The 21983-nt window shown below is 53.6% G+C and overlaps 3 protein-coding genes across 10 annotated transcripts in view; 2 read left to right on the top strand and 1 right to left on the bottom strand.

The window, feature by feature from the left end:
• The window catches only part of SH2D3C (SH2 domain containing 3C), a 31778-nt gene extending 20613 nt beyond the window's left edge, over positions 1–11165 (top strand). For 4 of the 6 annotated variants that reach the window (XM_019636751.1, XM_019636786.1, XM_019636767.1 and 1 more), the window contains 9 exons: positions 1338–1466; positions 3077–3531; positions 4826–4950; positions 5728–6263; positions 7162–7277; positions 7797–7968; positions 8779–8890; positions 9252–9458; positions 10558–11165. In XM_019636751.1, the coding sequence (XP_019492296.1) occupies positions 1338–1466; positions 3077–3531; positions 4826–4950; positions 5728–6263; positions 7162–7277; positions 7797–7968; positions 8779–8890; positions 9252–9458; positions 10558–10733 (2028 nt within the window). In that variant the 3' untranslated portion in view covers positions 10734–11165. Of the gene's footprint in view, positions 1–1337; positions 1467–3076; positions 3532–4810; positions 4951–5727; positions 6264–7161; positions 7278–7796; positions 7969–8778; positions 8891–9251; positions 9459–10557 lie in introns of all 6 variants that reach the window. The other 2 variants (XM_019636761.1, XM_019636744.1) reach the window with 2 other exon arrangements.
• A 1235-nt stretch (positions 11166–12400) lies between these two features.
• Positions 12401–16374, top strand: TOR2A (torsin family 2 member A). Of its 3 annotated transcripts, none has more exons than XM_019636696.1 (5): positions 12421–12771; positions 13343–13608; positions 14362–14537; positions 15206–15333; positions 15583–16374. In XM_019636696.1, exons 1-5 carry the CDS (start codon positions 12618–12620, stop codon positions 15825–15827), a joined length of 969 nt encoding a protein of 322 aa, XP_019492241.1. In that variant the 5' UTR covers positions 12421–12617; the 3' UTR covers positions 15828–16374. The 3 variants fall into 3 exon arrangements, with proteins under 3 accessions (XP_019492260.1, XP_019492241.1, XP_019492250.1); XM_019636705.1 differs by lacking the exon at positions 12421–12771 and adding an exon at positions 12796–12858; XM_019636715.1 differs by lacking the exon at positions 15206–15333 and having other exon boundaries at positions 12401–12771; positions 15583–15718.
• Positions 16302–21983, bottom strand: part of LOC109379778 (tetratricopeptide repeat protein 16-like) — an 8261-nt gene continuing 2579 nt past the window's right edge. Inside the window, exons 4-8 of the mRNA XM_019636683.1 lie at positions 20542–20707; positions 19853–19995; positions 19530–19695; positions 18017–18101; positions 16302–16988 (exon numbers count right to left, since the gene is read on the bottom strand). Coding sequence (XP_019492228.1) covers positions 16531–16988; positions 18017–18101; positions 19530–19695; positions 19853–19995; positions 20542–20707 — 1018 coding nt within the window. The 3' untranslated portion in view covers positions 16302–16530. The remainder of the gene's footprint in view (positions 16989–18016; positions 18102–19529; positions 19696–19852; positions 19996–20541; positions 20708–21983) is intronic.

Below are 21983 nucleotides of genomic sequence, written 5' to 3'. Positions count from 1 at the left end.
TGGAGAAGGAGCTGCAGAATTAGGCTCTGAGATCTGTGGAAGGCCTGGGGAGGCAGAGGCAGGTAGTGGACTAGAGGACCCTCAAACCCTGGTGAGTAGAGTGGTCCTAAGGGAGAGACTGCCACCTGGGCTGAAGCCAGGTCTTTTAGTGCCTGTCTTCATCTGTCCTGCCATCTGGCTAGTTCTGGGCTAGATCTAGCTGTCCTGGAGCAGCCATCTTTGAAGCCTGGAGTTGGGGGAAGGGAAAGGAAGCAATGTCGTATGCCCGCAGAGTGACGAGGACATCTGTGTACGTCGCAGTGCTCTGGAATATTATCTCCCTTCATCCTTGCAACCAACTCAGTGAGGCAGGTTTTATCATCATACCCATTTTACAGAGGAAAAAATAAGGCCCAGAGAGCTTACACAGCACAGCCAGGATTGGGCTGGGCTCTGTGGTGGGGGTGCACCTGGCAGCAGGGGCTCCCCTCCCATTGTCCTCAGGCTTCCACTCCCAGGCCACGGTAACCAGGAAACCAGGACTCTCCCCGCTTGGGCAGGTGGAAGCAGGTTCTGGGCATTATCTCCAGTGAGTGACTTCGGGCTTCCCTGCTGGGCTGTGGTTTCTGCATCTGGCAAAGATTGCTTGAGATGGCAAGGAGGAAAGGGCCTTGGGAATTATAAAGGACAACACAGATGTTTGTGTGTGTGCGTGTGTGGGGGGCTCTGCTTTCTGGTTTATATCTGCCCCTTGCATCCTTCCACTGTATAATTCACCATTCCAAAATGTACCGTCGTCGTCCATCCAGCCCTGTTTTTGTCCATGCTTTTTGCCAGGGTACCTGCTGCCTTACCTCCCAGATCCACCCAAAGAACTCCTCCCCTCCTCCTTCAAGATCCGTTTGGTGTCCTTGGTGCATCACGAGTGTTTTGTTATTGTTTTCTTATCCAGGAAGCTTTCCTGGACCATTCCACCTCTCTTAGACTTCATCTCCCTTCTAAAAGCCACCCCCGCTCTTTGCCGCTGTCCAGTACTGTGGTGCTGACCGCAGTCTGTTCAAATGCTCATGTGGCTTTTCCGCCCCTCTTAGCTAGGGCCTGTTTTATTTACTGACTCACTTACCCCTGTCACATAGCATAGGGCCTGGAACACAGTAGGCACTGTTTGATGGAATTAATTGAGATTTCTTTATTCTTGCCAGGATAGGGACTTCTGGGTAAGGATCATTCTAGCACCTGTGCCTAAGTGTTCCCAGGGTCTCAGGATGGAAGAAGTTCACCTGGGGTAGGGGGAGGTTGAGAGGGAAGGAAGAAGGAGGCTTCAGATTGGATGCCAACTCTTGTTGTTTCCTGCCCAGTTTTCCAAGGAGAAGTACATCCTGGACTCATCACCTGAGAAACTGCACAAGGAGTTGGAAGAAGAACTCAAACTCAGCAGCACAGATCTCCGCAGCCACGCCTGGTATCATGGCCGCATCCCCCGTGAGGTGAGTGGGCCCTGAGCTGGGATCTCAGCTCTAGACCCTTCCACCCACCACTCGGCCAGCCCCAGCCCAGAGACGCTCTGATCTATTGCTTGGTGGGTTTAATCAGAGTGGAAGACTGGGATGCGGTCTAGCTCTGCCATTTACTGACTGTGCGACCTTGAACAAGTCACTTCACCTCTCTGAGCTTCAGTTTCCTCATCTATAAAATGGAAGATAATAATAGTACCTAACTCAAAGGGCTGTTGTGAGAATTAAGTGAAATAATTCACGTAAAGTGCTCAACATGATGTCTGACATGCAGTGAGCTCAAGGAACATTGTCCTTCGTTGTTGTTATTGCCTTTTTTTGATTTTTGATTTTTTTTGAGTTTTGTTATGGGACTATACACCAGCCTCCTGTGTGTTTAGTTAGTGAGTATCAATCCTTAGGCTACTCAGTTTCGGCAAAGTTGAGTTTCCAGGCTGAGGCTCAGACTTGGGCTGATAGTCACCTGTTTCCTTTTTCATTCATGCTATAAATCTTTGTCAAGTATCAACTCTGCCAGACCCTGTGCTGGGCACCAAGGACGCAGAGATAAAATAGGTGGTGGTGAGCTGACAGGCAGGCAGGCAGTCCGAGCCCAGTGGGAGAAGTGCAAGAATGGAGTGCCAGCAGGGAATGTGGGCAAGCCCTGAACAGGCAGCGCTGAGCAGAGGGGCCATTGTGAGACTGACAGGAGTTCACCGGCTGGGTAGGGTAGGCAGGATGTTCCAGGCAGAGAAAGCAGCTCGAGGGTACCCAGAGATGTGCCGGAGTGCTGGGTGTTTGGAAGAGCGAGGATTGGAAATTCACTCTGCCCAACATGAGCCCGGAGAAGGAGTAGGTCTGAGAACTGAGTTTCAGATCATGGGGACCACAGTTCCCCAGACCCTGTGTCCCTGTGATTTCCACTCCAGGGTATCATGTCCTGCCATTCCTGAGCCTCTGTGCCCCAGGCAGGGCCTCTGGTTGAGTTACCCGCTCCACACCTGGGTCATTGTGTCCCTCTTCCCAAGCTTCTGCTATCTCTGGTTTTTTTTTTTGTTGTTGTTGTTTTTTTATTGGGGGATGGGAACAGTGCCAGGGAATTGGGGTAAGGGGAGCAGACAAGTTGCTGTCCTTTTGTTCTTCAGTCTAGTTGTGGAGGATGTTGCTTCACTGGCCCAAGTTGGCACCATCATTGCGCTCTTCCCGGGCGAGGCAGATCAGTCGCCGGCTTCTGGACGGCCGCTCACTGCGGCTGCTGGCCACTCATGCTGGCTGCTGGCTACACACGGTAGCCCATGGCAACCCACTGCAGCAGGGGCTGCAGCCTACGCCGTCGCCGGCGACTCCCGGCAGCCCAGCTCCAGGTTGAGCTGTTGTTCATCATCTTAGCTGTAGAGGGCAGTGTCACTGGCTCTCATATGTGGGATCCGAACCGGGGCCCTCTGGCATCCCAAGTCAGTTCTTAACCATCGCACCACTCAGCCGGCCCCTGATATCTCTGTTTACTGGGTCCCCCAAGATCCTAAGTGTGGCCCCTGCCCTGCCATGCCTGGCCCTGCCCTGCCATGCCTGGCCCTACCCTGCCTGACCATTGCCTCCTGCAGGTCTCAGAGACCCTGGTGCAGCGCAACGGTGACTTCCTCATCCGGGACTCACTCACTAGCCTGGGTGACTACGTGCTCACATGCCGGTGGCGCAACCAGGCCTTGCACTTTAAGATCAACAAGGTGGTGGTGAAGGCGGGCGAGAGCTACACCCACATCCAGTACCTGTTTGAGCAGGAAAGCTTCGACCACGTGCCCGCCCTCGTGCGGTACCATGTGGGCAGCCGCAAGGCTGTATCGGAACAGAGTGGCGCCATCATCTATTGCCCTGTCAACCGCACCTTCCCACTGCGCTACCTGGAAGCCTGCTATGGCCTGGGTCAGGGCAGTGGCAAGGCCGCCAGCCCTGCCAGCCCCTCGGGCCCCAAGGGCAGCCATATGAAGCGGCGCAGTGTCACCATGACTGATGGGCTCACGGCTGACAAGGTCACCCGTAGTGATGGCTGCCCCACCAGGTAAGCAAGGATCCCAAACTTGGCCTCAATCTCCCCATTTGTCAAGTGGGAATGTCCGTAATGAGAGTAAGGGGAGGCCCAGTCACACTGAACTGAGGTGAAATGGCTGCCCTGGAGCCTCAGTATGGCGGGAACAGGAGGAAGGTCAGGCTGTACTGGCGAGGCTGCACAGGGCTTGTAGGCAGTCGGACCCAGGTTGCAGTCCCAGCTCTGCTACGACTAGCTGTGTGCCCTTGACCCCCCTGCCGCTCCTTCTCTTACCTCCATGCTTCTACCTATAAAAGGCCTTCACTCAGATAGCCCCCTCTGGCCCAGGGGGTGCCCTGGGTACTATCCTGTCCCAAGCAGGGGGCCTGGTTCCTGCTGCTGGTGCTACCCCTCCCCACCCCACCTAGCTAGGCCAAGGTGGGATCTGAGCAGAGGGCTTTGCCGTGTGCAAACCACCACACAGGGAATAGGATGTTCTTAGTGACATTTTGCCTCTGGGGTTGGGTGAGGCCAGGCCCTGATCCCGGGAAAAGCCACAGCAGCAAATTATTCCTGAGGCCCTACTATGCACCTAGCCCTGTACTGAGTGCTCTCTGTGCCCAATCTCATCAACTCCCACGTCCCCCTGGGCAATGGCTCCTGTCTATACCCACTTTATAGATGAGAAAATAGGCCTAGAGAGAGAAAGCTGCTTGCTAGAGTGGTAAGACTGAAATTCGAACCCAGGTCTGTGACTCCCAAGTCGGTGTCCCTAATTTCTATGGCTTCCCTGGCTGTTTGCAAAGAGACCTGCGATTCTGTGCCACTAACACTTAGATAGGTCTCATCTCCCTGGGCCTGGACTGGGTGCTGTCAGCCAAGGAATTAATAGTTGGATACCCTGCGGGCAGCAGCCACTTGGTCTGTGGTTTGGAACCAGTGACAGTAATGGTGCCAGGATACACAGGCCATGTGTGCCCCAGGCATCCTGAGCACAGTACGGGAGCAGTGAGGAGGGGCCAAATTGGCAGGCCTGGCTTCCTGGGGCTTCTCACACTTCCTGCTAGCCCCATTCCCCAGACAGTTCTCCAAGTTGGGGGCAAGGTTCCCAGAAGAGAGCAGTTGTACAGGTTGTGGACTGCACAAGCCCGTCCTCCTCTGGGCTGTAGTTTTTGTGGCTGTCAATTGGGAGGTTGGACTTGATAATCACCAAGCCTTTTCTGCCTGAAGTTCAGTGGATCTAGAATGAAAGCAGAGGTGGGGATCCTAAGGCTGGCTGAGGACCCCAACCTCTGGTTTTCTGCTCATGAAGGCATCTGCTCCACAGCACATCACTGCCCCACCCACGGGAATCCATCCGCAACTGTGCCCTCAGCATGGACCAGATCCCAGACCTGCACTCGCCCATGTCCCCCATCTCTGAGAGCCCCAGCTCCCCTGCCTACAGTACCGGTATGGCCAGGAGAGGGGATATGGGCAGGTGGGGGAATCTGGTGGCAATGACCTTGTGTGTGCATGTGCTTTTGATGAGTTTTGTTAGAGTGTGTGATTATGTGTGTTTTTACCTCTTTCCTGAGAGCGAGGCCCTTCAAGAATTTACACTAAAAACCTGCTAGTGGAACTCTTGATGTTGACATACCAAACAGATCCATGGCTTGTTCATTTGGCAGCAATTTATTGAACCCCTGCTGGGTACCAGACACTGTGCATGAAGTAGTTTCCAGTGCTTTACATTAGTTTCCAGAATGCAGTGAAGTCTGCTAGAGGCTCACTGTGTTACTGAACCTGGGCTCAAAGGCTGTGCAGTGCACTTGCACAGCAACACAGCCCCACTGATCATGCTCCTATTGCATGTAGAGTACACGTAGGGTGCTTTGCTGGGCCCTGCATTGACTGGGACTTAATGGAGCCCCGATTCCAAATGGCTAGCTCAAACCAAGTTAGCCATGCTATGCTTTTTTTTTTTCTTTTAAAAGGACTTTATCTTTCAGAGCAGTTTTAGGTTCACAGCAGCTTAGGGTGGGAGCGTGTGAACTCCTGGGGGCCAGTGATTTCAGAGCATTACTGAGGGCTTGTCAGTTTGCTAGAGTCTGCTGGGCTTGGCTTGGGTGTGGGGAGGCAGGGTTGTCATCTGTAGGGTGCATGGAACCTGTCCTTTGGGAAGGGGGTAGGGGAACCTCCCTGGGTGGGAGCCATGGTAACCAATCCTCTCCCTCAATCTCCCTGCAGTGACCCGTGTTCACGCCACCCCTGCAGCGCCCTCAGCCACAACGCTGCCCACCTCCCCTGTCACCCGCCGCTCCAGTGAACCCCAGTTGTGTCCTGGAAGTGCCCCCAAGGCCCCTGGGGAGTCGGACAAGGGCTCTTATGCCAGCCCCTCCCACACCCTCTGCAAGGCCTCCCCATCACCATCGCTCAGCAGCTACAGTGACCCGGATTCTGGCCATTACTGCCAGCTCCAGCCTCCCGTCCATGGCAGCCGTGAGTGGGCAGCATCTGAGGCCTCCAGCCGGCAGGCCAAGAGCTATGGGGAAAGGCTAAAGGAACTGTCAGAAAATGGAGCCCCTGATGGGGACTGGGGCAAGGCCTTCACAGTCCCCATTGTGGAATCCACCTCTTCCTTCAACCCAGTCACCTTCCAGTCACTACTGATTCCCAAGGATAACCGGCCACTGGAAGTGGGCCTCCTGCGCAAGGTCAAGGAGCTGCTGGCAGAAGTGGATGCCCGGACGCTGGCCCGGCATGTCACCAAGGTTGACTGCCTGGTAGGTGCTGGGTGCACACTGGGTGCAAAATCCAGGGAACAGGGATCAGGGTGGTGAAGAGCTGGTCCCTAAATTCTCCAAGTATAGCCAGTGGGCCTAGATTCTGGCTTCATGGCTGCCCTTTACTTGCTGCGTGACTGGGCTGATCACTTTGCCTCTCTGGGCCTCCATTTTCTCCTTTTAAAAAAGTAAAAACCAAGATATTCTTGCTTCCTCCAGCTGTCAGTTTGGCACTGGAACTGGGCAGTCCTGAAACCCAGTGGTGCCTGGCTTCCTGGGGCACTTTTTGAGCCTGGTCCAGGGAATGGAAAAAGACCCGACTCCCCGCCCCCACACCCCCTGGTGGACAAAATAAGCAAAACTCATTACCTGGGCCCATTAATTGTCAACGCCCCGGGTGTTTGTTTTGAATGAATCTCTACCCATCTGAAGACCCCTCACTTTTTCCCTCTGAAGTTTGGAGGGCACTGATTACTTGGTCGCACTGGTCTCCGAACTCAGAAATCAAGAAAAGAGCCAGTTGCAGAGATGTTGCTCTGTGAAGAGCACTAAGGCGTAAAGGGAGCAGCCCTGGGTTCTAGGCCCGGTGTGTGACCTTGGACAAGCCCTTTCTCTCTCTGGGACTTAGGCTTGCCTTCTGGAATAAGGTAGTCCTGGTACTTAACCTTAACTGAATATTTAGCCTGTCACACACCTCTGGGCATTTTTACATTTATCCCCCATTTTACAAATGAGGAAAATTAAGCTCATTTGCTCCATGTCAGAGGGTTAGCAGGAGAGCTGGAATTCAAACCCGGCCTCCCAGCCGGGCTGCCCTCCTAGGTAAAGTTCTCTGGCTCCCAGATGGCTTGGGTCAGCCACGACAGGAAATTAATCAGCCCTCTGGGCGTCCTTGCAGGTTGCTAGGATACTGGGCGTTACTAAGGAGATGCAGACCCTAATGGGAGTCCGCTGGGGCACAGAGCTGCTCACCCTCCCCCATGGCCGGCAGCTACGACAAGACCTGCTGGAAAGGTAAGGCAAGCATTGGCGCAAAGAGACTCGCGGGGAACCCCCGGGCTACCTCGCTGTTCTTTTGCTGTGGCCGGCTGGCCAGTCAGTCTCCCAGGGACCCTGGCCGCGGCTCCCAGGAGTCCTGGCCACGCCCCCTGTCCTATTGACCAATCGCAACTTGTGATCCTGCTACATGCAATTCTGGTTTCCCAAAACTTGAGTCCATCTCTGCACTCGTACCTTGGCATCCTCTTGACTAATCACAGTGCATGAGCCTTGGCCCCGCCCATCAGCTCTGCTGCTTTTTCTGAATTCCTCTGACCGTTCACAAGCCTGGCGCTCAAGGCCCCACCCCTTATTTATATTGACTAATCTGCTTTCCCTTACTCTGGTCGCTTTCCCTAATCTCATTAACCCTTTACAATATCACAGTTCCGCTCTGCTCTCCACCCCTCCGTGCCAAACCACAGGGCAGCGCAGGGCCCCTCCCCCCTATTCTGGGTCCTTGGCCCCACCCCTCAGACCTGGCCTCTCTGACAGGTTCCATACCATGTCCATCATGCTGTCCGTGGACATCCTGGGCTGCACCGGTTCTGCTGAGGAGCGGGCAGCGCTTCTGCACAAGACCATTCAACTGGCAGCCGAGCTTCGGGGGACCATGGGCAACATGTTTAGCTTTGCTGCGGTCATGAGCGCCCTGGATATGGCCCAGGTACTGAGGGGCACACGCCGGGCAGGGCATCACGTAGACTCCGTACAGAAGAGCCCTGGGATGCGTTCCTTTGGGATAGCTATGTGCTGGTTCAGGAAGAACTCTGTGACTTTCTCAGCAGCATTGGTGAAAGGGCAACTAGAAGAGCTGAGTTCTCTAAGTGCTGACCTGCTCTGAGACCAAGTCTTTCCTCTTGGGCCTCAGTTTCCCTACCTGCAAAGCGAATGAGTATTATAGGAGTATAAAGAATAAATATAAAATGGCTATCATTTAGTGAACGCTTACTGTATGCTAAGTGATACACTAAGTACTTTGCAAGCACTGGTTCTTCAAAACAATCTTATGAGGTAAATGTCTTTATTGTCCCTGTTTTACTTATAGAGAAATTGAGGCAGAGAGCTGTACTTGCCTAAGGTCACACAGTCAGAGGCTGAAAAAGTTGGGATTAGAACTAGATCTAATTTCAGAGCCCAAACCTCACCCACACTACACTTCCTTTCCTATGCCTAGTAAATAGTAACCACAGAGTCCCAAAGTCAGTGGTTCAACTCCCATCTCTGCCGCTTATTTTGGGAATGACTTTGGGTAAGTCATTCCCCTCTCTGAGCCTTAGTTTCTTCATCTGTAAAATGGGTTGTTGTGAGGGCTTCATGAGAGATGTTTGAAAAGCAGTCAGTCAGCAATGTCTCTGATACATGCATGGTGACCATAATAATTATTACCCCACACCTGGGTGTCGACTCAGCAAGGTGGCCTGTGGCTCCTGCTGGCCCCTTTCCTGGCTGGTTGCTCACAGTCTGGTCTCCCCAGATTGCCCGGCTGGAGCAGACATGGATGACCCTGCGGCAGCGACACACAGAGGGTGCCATCCTCTATGAGAAGAAGCTCAAGCCATTTCTCAAGAGCCTCAACGAGGGCACAGGTACCTCCCCTACCTTGCTGTGTGACCTTGCACAGGTTCCAACCCTCTCTGGAGCAGCAAAGACTTCCCCGGTGTGGATGATGAGAGCTTGACTGAGCTCCATGCAAGCCATTCTCCTTGTACTCACTCTGTACCTGGCAGCTGTGTAAGCCATGCCCAGGTCCAGGCTTGGCCTTTCGGGCTAGGCCAAGGCTGCTTTGGGTTCAGCTGAAAGGGAGGGTCTATCCCAGGAATCAGGAGCCCTGGGGGTTTTCTGGGACCTAGGGAAGCCCTCTCCCCTCCAGCATCTCAGTTTCTGGGACTGCAGTAGACAAGGGGGCCCTCCAGGTTCTCTAAGCGTCTGCTGTCTCCCTCCCTGCAGAAGGCCCCCCACTGAGCAACACCACATTTCCTCATGTACTGCCCCTCATCACTCTCCTGGAGTGTGACACGGCCCCGGCTGAGGGCCCCGAACCTTGGGGCAGCACGGAGCATGGCGTGGAGGTGGTGCTGGCTCACCTGGAGGCTGCCCGCATGGTGGCACACCACGGAGGCCTGTACCACACCAATGCTGAGGTCAAGCTTCAGGGTGAGTTATTGATTGTACGTGGGGAGCAAGATGGTCATTGGTCCCATGGGCCTGGGCCTCCCTCCCACATACCTTGCTCTCCCCTTTCCTCCACATGTCTATTCCCATATCTCCACCCCTTTCCTGCCCTGTCTTCTTGACTCATTTTTCTGATCCATTTTCTTCCTCACTCATCAGTTCAACAAGCGATTGTTAGTGGCAGACACCAGGTGGACACAGAGATAATTCAAAAAGCAGTATAGCTGTGTATTTTATCTTCTCTGAACCTCAGTTTTCTCATCTGTGAAGTGGACATCCTAACAGGTCTACTTTACAAGTTGTTTGCAAAGGGCTTGGCCTGGGACCCTGGGGCTGAGATAGACCTGCCCTGCCTTCCAGGAGCTCTCAGTCTAGTCGACAGGTAGCACTCCCTCTCTTGAAAGGAGCAGAGAGAAATGGCTTCAAACAATCCATCTTTTACTGCTTTAGACATTATTTAAGTCATAAAAGTTTACTGTAGACAAATCAGAAGTTATAGCTGAGTAAAGACAAGATTTAAAAAATCAAGGGCCGGCCAAGTGGCTCAGTTGGTTAAGAATGCACTCAAGAGTATGAGCTCTGAGCAACAAACGGTTCGATCCCTGGCCCGAGCTGAGCTGCTGCTGAGCTGCCAACAGATGGCAGGATGGCTCAGCTATTAAAAAAAAAAAAAATCACCCACAGTGACCTGGAGGTGAATGCTATGAGCATTCTGGTGTGTCTTTCCTGACTTTCTTTTTCAGAAAGAAAAAAAATTTTTTTGCATTGACCTTCGAAATGTATATGTTTCTTAGGAAAAAATTTAAGCTTACATAAAAATACAAAAAGAAAAAGAAAAATCACTCAAGATCCCCCCAAATTAACATTTTAATCTTCTAGTCATTTATAATTATGTGTTGTGAATAGTAGCGCAAAGACTAGGTGCTAAACTGGGTGGTCCTATCCATCAACAACCCTGTCAAATGCCTGGCAGAGCTGGGGGGAGGTACCCCTTGGAGTGGGGCCTGAGGGATGTGGGGGCTCAGGGGCACGAGCCCCAGCCTCCCCAGCTGGATGTTGGACCCTGTGCCCCGCCCTGCAGGGTTTCAGGCCCAGCCCGAGCTCCTGGAGGTGTTCAGCACTGAGTTCCAGATGCGCCTCCTCTGGGGCAGCCAAGGTGCCAGCAGCAGCCAGGCCCGGCGCTACGAGAAGTTCGACAAGGTTCTCACCGCCCTGTCCCACAAACTGGAACCTGCCATTCGCTCCAGCGAGCTGTGACCCCCACGGACCACTCCCCTCTGCGCTGCAGGCAGCAATGGGGACAGAGGGGCACAGACCTTTCCCCAGAGCACCCCAGGGACACTGTGATCAGCCCAAGAATGTTCTGGGCTCAACGCCAGGATCTCCCTTGCCCCTCCAGGGTCCTGTGTGGACTCTGGGCCTCGTCTCACCTGCTACATGCTCACCAAGTCTCCCTTCAGGGAGAACTGGAACCCCTGTTCCTCCCTCCAGCTTCTGCGTCTCCCCTCCCTGCTGAGGTGCACTGTGTTCGAGCCATGGGAGGCTCCTCATGTCTCCTCAGTCTTCTTCAGGCATCTACTCCCCGCCGACACCAAGGCCTCCATCTGGCTGTAAATAAGTCTGTCTGTTCTGTAAATAGATGTACAGAGCCATGCTCTTTCTTTCATATAATAAACTTTTATGACTTTCTTCTGTCTCGCAGGGGCTCTGGTTGGGGGAAGGAAGCATCTTTTCTCAGGTGAAAGGTGGAAAAACTCATTCAACAAATACTTATTTAGCACCTGGAACATTCCAGATTGTACAGCCAATACAAAAACCCAGTCCCTGTCCTGGAGGAGCTCACAGCCAGTGGGGGATGGAAACAGCCAATTCCAACTAGAGAGAGAAACACTGGCCTGCCCCACTCTGCCCCATCCCCTGCCCCGGGAAGCCACAGCAAATTCCTACAAACTCACAGCCAAGGATCCCAGATATTTGGGATGAAAGGGCTTTTGACCTCTAGGATTCCACTTCCCTCTGGAAAACTGAAAACTGGGGTGGGGGAGTCACAGCAGCAGAATGAGGAAGTCTGGAACCTGGGCATTCTGAGCTGGAGTTCTTTCCTTCTCTCTCCTCAGTAGTGGGAACTACTCATTTATTTTTGGGCTTTGACCAGAGCCTGAAGTCGTGTGTGTGTGTGGGGGGTGGGGTGGGGGGGGCAGGGAATCTTTGAAAAGGGGTATAAAGGCCGTTGTCTTGATTCCGTAGGTGAGAGAGGTAGGCAAGGTGGAGCAACACGATTCCAGGCCAAGCTGGAGGCCTGGGGAGCCCGTTCACTGAATTTGAAACGTCTGGGGTCCTTTGCCTTCTGAATCCTTTCACTAAGAGAGGCTGAGTAACATAGTGCATTAGATCTTTGGTGGCAGCCAGACTTGGGTTCAGTTCTATTGTTTACTAGCTGGGTAACCTTGGATATGAGGCTTAACCCCTTGGGTCCCAATTTCCACTTCAATAAAATGGGACAATAACAATTGCTCTCTTAGGATTGCCGTTAAATCATTTAGTACATAGTAGCTGCTAGGTAATGGACCACCATGTTTTATGTCTAATGTATTATCAATGATCATTTATTGATTACTTTGAGCCAAAACACTTTATGTGCCTGTACCTCACTGGAATATCACCATTTCTCTGTATGACAGGTACTTTTATCCTATTATAAGATATCTAAGGCACCTAAAACTAATGGCACACAGTAGGGTCTTATCAAAAGCTATGAGTGAGCACGCTTTTATTAAAGAAAAAAGAGCATAAAAAAGGTACTTTTCATGGTATAAGGTGCCGCACAAGTTTTTGCTACAGTTGTTACGTCATCCTGTGGTTATAATCCTTTATTATTCTTTCGGAGCTACTATGACGGTCCCCTAGTTACCGTGACCATGGAAACGCGGCCCGCCCTGGATTGGACAGTTCGCGGGCTCCCCCTGGAGGCCACGTTCCCGTCCTGCTGCGGGATGACGGGGCGGGCCTTTGAAAGGGACAAGAGGGGAGCCGGGAGTTGTAGGCCACGGGAGGTGGTTCCCGAGGAGCGATGCACGCCGGGAGCTGTAGTTCTCGGGAGAGGCGGTTGGACGCTCCAGACCCCGCTCGGGCCTTACCCGGATGGCTGCTGCCACGCGTGGCTGCCGGCCCTGGCGCTCGCTCCTCCTCGGGCTGCTCGGGTTGGTCTCGGCAGCCGCCGCCGCCTGGGACCTAACTTCACTGCGCTGCAACTTCGGCACCTTCTGCGAATGTGACTTCCGGCCCGACTTCCAGGGTGAGGAGCCGCGGGAGCCCGCAGCGGAGGTGTCATCCACCAAGGAACCCACGGACTCTGGCGTTGCGCCGGGGCTGGACCTGGAGGGTAGAACCGAGGGGCAGAACCCCCAGACTTCCATACGGCCAGGGCCAGAAGTGGGCCTGGCGTTGAGGGACCCTGAGAGTCTGGGGCGAGGGTTTAAGGATGCCTGTTTGGGATCCAGGCAAAGCTTTTGACAGCGGGGCCTTGGCGGGAGGGTTTAGGCCTCCACAGTGGGCCGGCTGTCAAGGGAGAAGCCTGCCTTGAGGATGTGCAGTGGGGTCTGGGGCAGCTCGCACGCACTTAGGGCTGAGCGCAATTCAGGGGGCGGCCTGGTGTGGGCGCTGCCGTGCTGAATCAGGCCTCAGGGCCTGAAGGCGACTCCCGCAGCTGGAGACCTGGGCCCCACTCTTATTTCCACAGACATTTTATAAAAATGCCCCAGACCACAGGGATCCCGAGACCAGGTTCCAGACATCACTTTGCCCTTGAACCTCTTCCGTGGTGGGGTGTATCTTCAGCTCTGACGCTGTCCTTCTTGTGGCCCTAGGTCTGGAATGTGACCTGGCCCAGCACCTGGCGGGCCAGCACTTGGCCAGAGCGCTGGTGGTGAAGGCACTGAAGGCCTTCGTGCAGGACCCGGCCCCCACCAAGCCGCTGGTCCTCTCCCTGCACGGCTGGACAGGCACTGGCAAGTCCTATGTCAGCTCCCTGCTGGCGCACTACCTCTTCCGGGGTGGCCTGCGCAGCCCCCATGTGCACCACTATTCCCCTGTCATCCACTTTCCCCACCCCAGCCACATGGAGCGCTACAAGGTAGGCTGGTTGCATCCTGGACCATCAATTGCCTGCATCACGGGGTGCCATACCCTAGGGAGTGAGTCTGAAGCCCAGAGAGGGGGATTCACTTGCTTCAGGCCACACAGTCAGTTGGAGCCTCAGCCCTCAGAACCCATCCTGAACAGAGGCTGAGATGGTGCCATTTTACCTGGCAAAGAGTTCTCGCTTTAATTTCTGGGGTTGGGGGACAGTAATGGTACCTACCTGCCAGGTGAGGGACATGGGCTCATATAATTGCAGGTATTATTTATTGAGCACTTACCTTTGCCAGAGAGTCCGCATTATCCTTTCTCTGTGAAGCACTTAGCCGCAATTTGAGGCTCAGAGTAAGTACTCAGTAAATATCAGCTCTTACTGCTCTTATTGTTGTTGATTGCAAGGTGCTTTCCAGGCTGATCCTTTTCAGCTGTCAGCACTGCTGAGAAAGTTCATGGAGCAGGCAGGAGCCTTTCTCCTTTTCTAGAAAGCAGTAGGTGTCAGGGAAGGAGCCCTGGACAGGCAGGTGCCAGGCCTGGGTTTGAGTCCCTGTTCTTTTGCTGACCTGCTGTGTGATCTTGGATAAGTGTCTGCCCCTCTCAGGGCCAGTTTTACCCTCAGTCCCATTAAGGGATTGGTGCTCTTTGTGAGACCATATCTTCCTGGGAAGGGGATGAATTCTTGCCTTGGGAGGAAGTCTGGGGCTGGGAGAGTATCTCCAGTACCCCGCAGACTCCTGCCTCCCTCCTGCAGAAGGATCTTAAGAGCTGGGTCCAGGGGAACCTCACCGTTTGCGGGCGCTCCCTCTTCCTCTTTGATGAAGTGGACAAGCTGGCCCCAGGCCTGATGGAGGTCCTGCGACCTTTCCTGGGCTCCTCCTGGGTCGTGTATGGGACCAACTATCGCAAAGCCATCTTCATCTTCATCAGGTGAGGCCCAGCTGTGCAGCGGGCATAGTGCAGGGACATTTGTCAGAGGTCTCAGCAATCCAGTCTTAGCCTGTGGTCCCCCTGGGCCCAATCGGGCTTTCCTAAAGCCTCCCACAGTCTCACTGGTGCCACTGTCATTCAAGGTGGCTGGCTTCCCCTTTGACAATCTCAGAGTTCATTCTGGGCTCAGTCTTTCGGATCCTCATCGTTTCTTTGCAGAAGCCCTGCTGGGTCAAGATTTTTCCCTCTTGGGACACAGGCCTGGGAAAAACAGGACTAGGGTTCTAATCCCACCTCTAAGAGTCCTTGCTGTTTCCTCAGGCAAATTACTTTACCTCTCTGAGCTCCCATATCCTCTTCTGAACAGCATTATCAATGCCCCACTGTCATCCTAGAAGTTGGGTGAGGGAAAGTTAGTTAAGGGACCCAAAATTGTAAATTATAAAGTGCATGGCACCTACCAGTGCATTTCCAGGGGTCATGGATGGGGACACAAGCTCTGGAGTGGGGAAATGGTTCCTGTGGAGTGTTGCCAGTGGGTTGGGCCCCTGCTAGCACTGAGCTGGGCCCCTAGGCTCAGGGTCTGTTAGGTGGCACGTGGGAAGCGAGGGCCAAATCCTACTTCCCACTGTCTGTCTGAGTCTCGGCCCGGGTCCACATGGTTTTAGCAACACTGGTGGCGAGCAGATCAACCAGGTGGCACTGGAAGCGTGGCGCAGCCACCGGGAACGCGAGGAGATCCACCTACTGGAGCTAGAACCAGTCATCTCCCGGGCTGTGCTGGACAACCCACAGCGTGAGTTTGGCTCAGGAGCCCCACCCTGGGGTGGCTTCAGCAGGCTGGGGCTTCACACCCAGATCCACTGACCTGGTACTTCCCAGCCCAAGCTTTGGTGCTCCTAGCTGTCATACAGCCTCTCCGAGCCCTTCTCCTGGAAGGTGACTAAGAGGGTTAAGACCAGCAATGCATCTGCACTGGCCTTTGGGGGCAGAGGCCCAGCTTCTGTGATGCACAGCCTCTTCTCTCCATTGCCTCTTTCTGCAGATGGTTTCTGGCGCTCGGGCATCATGGAAGAGCATCTTCTGGATGCCCTGGTTCCCTTCCTACCGCTCCAGCGGCACCATGTGCGGCACTGCGTGCTCAACGAGCTGGCCCAGCTGGGCCTGGAGCCAAGGGATGAGGTCATCCAGGCTGTGCTGGACAGCACCACCTACTTCCCGGAGGATGAGCAGCTCTTTTCCTCCAATGGCTGCAAGACTGTGGCTTCCCGTATTGCCTTCTTCCTCTGACTGTCCAGGTGGCATCTACCTCCTACACCTGGTCAGGCCATGCAGGAAAGCCCTGGGGCCTCTGCCAGAGGGATCCTTGTCCCAAGCCTCCTGGAGAGTGGGACCCAGAGCACACATCGAAGATGAGGAGTGTTGGCTAGGCCATGGGACAGAGGGCCAGGGCGGGCCCCGGCCTCTTAACTGATCTTAGGGCATCTTGGCCTTTGCTTCCTTCCTCAGGGGAAACGGCTGGTCACCCCAGAACTTCAGTGAGCCTTGACCTCGCCCTCCAGCCTGAGCCTTCTTCAAATGTGAATTGTAACTCAGGGACGATGGCTCGTGGCTGCTCCCTCCCTCCTTGGTCTTTTTACCTTGGCTCCTTGCCAAGGAGGCACCATACCTCAACCCTCCATCCCACGCCCTATGTCCCTCCCAGTGTTGGAAAGCCAAATGAGACTTCTCAGTCTCCATGAATGGACGGACTCAAGCTGCCACTTGGGCCTGGTTGTTGGTTTTTAATTTTGTAAAAGAGGAGAACAGATACAATAAACTTAGCCATGGGACCAGAGGAATGTTGGCCGAGGTTTCTAATTGCTGGGAGCCGGTGTGTACAAGGGTAGAATATCTCCCATCCCCAGCAAGACATGAGGGAGGGGCTCAGTGGCCCCTTCAGAGAGCAGTGTAACTGCTGGGGCTGGGGTTCTGCCTCAGGCCTTTGGGGACCTCAGTCTTGCTGGAACCTACCTACACTTGTGCTCTGGGTAGCCTCAGTGTTGCTGGGGCTCCCACCTGGGTCATAGAAAGTCTTGGTCTTGCTGGAACTTTGGATCAGTCCCCAGCTCTGGCCCTGAGTAGCAGCAGCCTTGCTGGGTCCCCAGCTCCGGCCATGAGCAACCTTGGCCTTTCTGAGCCTCTGCCTTGGGCCTTGGGTGGCCTTGGTCTTGTTGGGCTTTGACCTTGGGCCTTGGGTGGCCTTGGTCTTGCTGGGTCTCTGGCTCTGGTCCTGGGCAGCCTTGGTTTTTCTGGGGCTCCGGCCCACGCTTAGGTCTTCCTTGTTTTCTAAGTCTGAGGATTGAGTCTTCAGCAGTGAGGAATCGGAGAATGCCACAGTGGTGGCCGAGCTGCTTCTGTATTCCTGGCACATAGTGGACATCTCTGTCTCTGAGGTTGACGGGGTCCTGACTGGGGAGGGTGTGCCAAGAGCACCCATCAGGCCGCCTTCCCTAGGCAGCTCCAGGAAAAGGAGGCTGCTAGGCCTCATTCTTGCCTGTATCCCAGAGGCCTTGCATGGCCAAGGGGAGGGCCTGCCAGATCACGCCAGCCCAACCCTCCTCAGCAACCTGAACCCTGTAGGTGGGCCAGGGCTATATGTTAAGGGGGAGATCCTGAGGGTCCCACTTGCCCAGCTCTGGCCTCGACTCTGCTGGCTGCCCCTTGCCCTCTGCGTTCCAGCCACAACCAATAGCCTGCAGGGCCCTGGGGCCCCTGCTCCACCCCTCCCTCGTATGACTAACCCCTACTCTTCCTTCAGGTCCTGGAAACCCTCTCGGACCCCCCAAAGGGGCTAAATGCACCCACAGCCCTCCACTGTATGTCTACACTTTCCTGGTTATCTGTTTACCTGCATGCCTTCTTACCTTCAGGACCAAGAGCTCCCTGGGGCAGAAACAGGGCCGTTCATGCCTGTAACCAGCGTGTGGCAGAGGCCCGGCCCTGGGACTCGATGCACTGGTTGAATTGTACTGAATGGGAGGATGCGGCTGGCTGCCACTACTTTCATCCCTACCCTGGACTGCTCACACCTGCCCTGGGGACACTGTTTGGAGCAGCATTCCTGGGTGTTTCACTTTTGTCCCTTCCATGCTGGTGCCTAGCAGAATTGGGGGTAAAAGGCCCTTGGACATACATAAGGTTTGTGGGCTTCTTTCAGGGAGAGGCCAAGGCGGCAGAGAGAAAACAGGGCCTGAGAGGGGAGTGAGGCAGCAACTATGAAGAGCCTTGTAGTGAGAGCTGGCGTCCCAGTCCCTTTGCTGGCCATCACCTCACCGAGGGCTCAGCACACGCCGTGTAAAGTTGGGATTATACTCCCATTTCAGAGTCACACAGCAGAACCCACATTCATACCCAGGCCAGGGAGGTTCTGACCCCTGACCTTTGCCCACTCAGCTGCTTTGGCTCACTCAAGCCTGGCAGGAACACCGCAGACTTACAGCCCAAGATGGAGCCTGAAGAGGTCTGGTCGAGGTAGCCGTCGGACAGGGACCTCACCTTGCTGGGAGTGGGCTCCGGCTTCTCCTAGGGCAGGAGACAGGCTGGGCAGTCAGGTTGCACAAGGCCCTGGGCCAGTGGCTGTAGCTCTGGAAGGCCAGCAGGCCTTGGGACCTGCAGTGGCTGTTCTCCGGACTTAGCTCTTATCAAGGGTCCCAGGTTAGGGCTGCGTGGGACATCGAGAGGCTAAGACTGGACGGGAGGGGGGTGGCCAGCCTAGACAGGCATGCTGCTGTAAGAAAGGCAGTGTTCAAGAGGCTGCATGGGCCTCAGTTTCCCCATTTGCAAAATCTAAATTAGTCAGGTGTGGGACAGGCTTGTGTAAACCATAAAGTGCTGTATCCTAGGGCATGGCTAGCAAGGACTGGAGGAGCTTTTCCGTGCTTTACATGCCTTATCCCATTTCATCCCCACATGTCTGGAAGAGAGCTAGTGCTATTACCATTTCATGGACCAAGAAATCAAGGCTCTGAGCGCCTAAGCAGCTTGCCCAGGGCACTCAGCTAAGCTGAGAAGCTGGGCTTGAATCCGGATCCGCGGACTCCAAAGCCAGGCTCTCGGCTGCTCCTCTCCTCTGGCCCATTTACACCTGAGGGCAGTGGAGAACTTGGGGAAGGAGGTGGGGACCAGATGGGGAAGTGGGGACCGGCAGAGCTGCAAAGCGCTAACAGCGCTAATGCTAACGCACAGAAGCCAGCTCACAGTGACTTCAGGGGATCCTGACGGTCTGTATTTTTGTATTCTACTGTGAAGTAGAAAAATGTCCAGTTAGCCTTTTCTATTTACGGCAAAGGATGCTGGTATCCATCTTCCTGAGTTGTGGAAAGTGTCCTTTGAACACAAATTTACATGCCGTCCATCAGCAGCAGAGTGGATAAATTGTAGGATAGTCACAGGATGGAAATGAAAGGAGCAGAGACAAGAGGTCACACCAGCTCTGTCCCCTGAACAACAGGCACATCCCTCTGCAGTGTCAGCAATCAGAACAGCCTTGTGGGGTGGGCTGGGCTGAGGGAAGGGCCTAGAAGGGGCACCAGGGCTTTCTGGGGAGCTGGGAGTGTGTTCTTTCTTGATCTGGGTAATGGTGTCATGGGCGTATTCAGTTTGTGAAAATTCATCAAACAGTTCATGTATGATTTGTGTCCTTTTCTATATGTTACACTCAATAAAAGTTTTCAGAAATGAATTTATGAATTAAGAAAATCCTGGCCCAAGTGGCCAGTGCACACAGCAGCATTTATGAAGGTGAGGGTGGGCAAGGTTTGGGAAGGCCTCTCTGTGAGGGGCCCACATCCTCATGTGCCCCTTACTGGTACCATCCCCATCTCACAGCAAGATGTTCCTAGCCCAAGTCACAAAGCTGAGCGGTGGTAGAGCCAGGCCTAGAAGGCCCTGGCTCAGGGTACACTCCGCCCAGACCTCAAGACCCCAGGCTTCAGCGTGTGCTGCACTCACCTCCTCCCCAGGGCCCTTGGCCTCCTCTGGGTGTTCTGGCTCTGCCTGCTGGGTCTGGGGATTGGTGTCCAGCTTCTCTGAGGTCTCGAACAAAGGCTGTTCCAGCTTCCAGGAACGGTGCAGGGCCTGGGCTTTCTGGCGCTCCAGTTCCCGCTTCCTAAGCTGCCTGTCAAGCCATGGCCCAGAGCGCAGGGTAGGTCTCCCTGACTCACCCCACCATCCCCAGGACTGGACAGTGGCCTGAGGAGGCAGCTGGGACCAGAGGAGCCTTGAGCCCCAGCCATTCCCACTCTTGCCCTGAGGCCCCTGCTCGAGGAGCTTACCCCACGATGCCTCGAGGGATGCTGTTCTGCAGGCTCTTTTCCATTACTCGACTCAGCTGCGACCTGGCCAGGTAAGCCACCTGGCTGCTAAGCACCTTCTCCATTGACATGCCCGGGAAGAGGCTGGTTATCAGCGGGAGCAGCTGCCAGGAAAGGGGGCAACCAGAGCCAGGTGTGAGCCAGGACGGGGGGGCAGATGGTATGGTCTGCCCTGCCCTTGCAGAGTCCCTTCTCAGGGCTGAAGAGGGAAGGGCTTACAAATTGTTGGTTTTAAAGGACTGGACCCTTTTGCTTCAGAACTATCAGGAGATTACGAGAAAGGAACTATTCAGAGAGGGAGCCCCGATGGTGAGTCTAGCCATGGGTTCTGAAGCCAGAAAGATGAGGGTCTGACCTCTAAGCTGTGTGACCTGGGGCAAAGGAGCTGGCTTATCTGAGCCGTACCCCCTTCGTCTGTAAATTGGGGGGTTATAATAATGTTACCTGTCTTGTAGGGTGCTGAAGAGGATTAGACAGAGTGATGCAAGCTGAAGTGCTTAGGACAGTAGCTGGCTCATAGTAAATACTCCAGCACAAGCTGCTCTTATTATTTGCTAGGAAACCAAACTCCTTTTATGGACAGGGAGTATCTTTAGGTGGCCAGGGGTATTGACTCTGGAGCCCGCCCTGCTGGCCCAGCAGGAACCCACCTTTGGTTGGTTAGGGTTGAGGAGCAGGGCAGTGACAATGTCCTGGCGGGCCCCAAAAATGTTCTGCATGAGCTGCCGGCACCTGGCACGGTGCACGTAGTACTGGGCCCTCTGGGGATTGTGCTGGATGGCCATTGAGAAGTGGCTCTCTGCATTCTGGAACTGTCTGCAAGACACAGCGGGGCCACAGGCTGTTGTGAGCCAGGCCACCTGGGGGGAGGGGGGAATAGCAGCTTCTGGGCCCCAGGGGGAGTTTGGGGAGAACCAGGCTGGTCTGGGCTCCCCACCATCATGCCCCTCTGCTCTCCCAGCTATGATCTTGAAGGACCCAACACTCAAATGCTGGTATAAAATCCCAACATAAGTGGACATTTTTATGATCTTGGATTAGGGAAGGCCTTTCTGAGAATGTCATACCCTCCAGGTAAAAATGAAAAAATCCTGTTATTGAGTGGCAAAAACACCACAAAGGAAAGCAATAAATAGGAGAGATATATTTTGCTACATAAGACAGATGATAAGCTAATTTTCCTAGTCTACAAAGTACTCTTATAACAACAACAAAAAAAAATTTTTAATGAGCAATTTAATAGCAAAATGAGCAAAAGATTTGGGCAGGCCCTAATGGCCAATAAACACACAAAAGGTGCTCTACTGCACTAGCAATTTAAACATGCAAAATCAACTGCCTATTAGATTAGCAGAGTTGAAAAACAGTCTTAATACCCTCCATGAGGGAGGCTTGGGAAACCACGACTGTCTTCCTGGGAGAAGTTTATCATTGGCTCACTGTTTTTGGAGAACATTTGGATATTACCTTTTAAAAGGTTAACTTTTCATACTCTTTAACCCAACAATTTAACTTCCAGCCATCTAACCACAGTGTTACTAATATGAGTGCATGAAAATATGTGTTCTGGGTGCTCATTACTGCATTATTTATAATAATAAACTGAAAGCAGCCCAAATATTCATCACAGAGGACTGTCTAAAGAAATCAATCATGGTACCTGCATAGAATGGAATACTATGCAAACAGTAAAAAGAGAAAGAGGTAGCCCCATATGTAATGCCATGGGAAGTGAAAAAGCAAGTCAAAACAGTTTAGCATGATCTCACTTTTGTAAAATGATAATAATTGTTAATATATGCATAGGAAACAACCTTTACCAAACTTAGGGGAGTGGGGGAGGCGTTGGGAGGTAGATATTAGAAGGAACTTTCATGCTCTGAGCTATAAATTACTGAACACTTAAGTTTTTGTGTGTTTTTTTTTAATAAAAAGCACAATTACCACAATATTCAGGGGAAAAGGGTGAAGGAATTTTAGCGAAAACTTGGAAAATAAAAATCTATATTTAGAATACATAACTGGGAGAGCAGAGGCATCTTGACCCAGGGGTCCCAGCAGGCAGCTTCAGGCCAGATCGGGCCCCGCCCCT

This window comes from Hipposideros armiger, unplaced genomic scaffold, assembly GCF_001890085.2.
Source record: "Hipposideros armiger isolate ML-2016 unplaced genomic scaffold, ASM189008v1 scaffold_3, whole genome shotgun sequence".
Lineage (NCBI taxonomy): Eukaryota > Metazoa > Chordata > Mammalia > Chiroptera > Hipposideridae > Hipposideros > Hipposideros armiger.
The sequence above is the reverse complement of the archived record's forward strand: the minus strand, read 5'-3'. Positions and strand labels throughout refer to the sequence as shown.

What these genes read in the sequence shown, in the direction of transcription:
- TOR2A (XM_019636696.1), top strand. Translation starts at nt 12,618, where the DNA reads ATGGCTGCTGCCACGCGTGGCTGCCGGCCCTGGCGCTCGCTCCTCCTC. An exon ending in CTTCCGGCCCGACTTCCAGG is followed by an intron (nt 12,772 to 13,342) that starts GTGAGGAGCCGC and finishes TTGTGGCCCTAG; the next exon opens with GTCTGGAATGTGACCTGGCC. An exon ending in GCCATCTTCATCTTCATCAG is followed by an intron (nt 14,538 to 15,205) that starts GTGAGGCCCAGC and finishes ACATGGTTTTAG; the next exon opens with CAACACTGGTGGCGAGCAGA.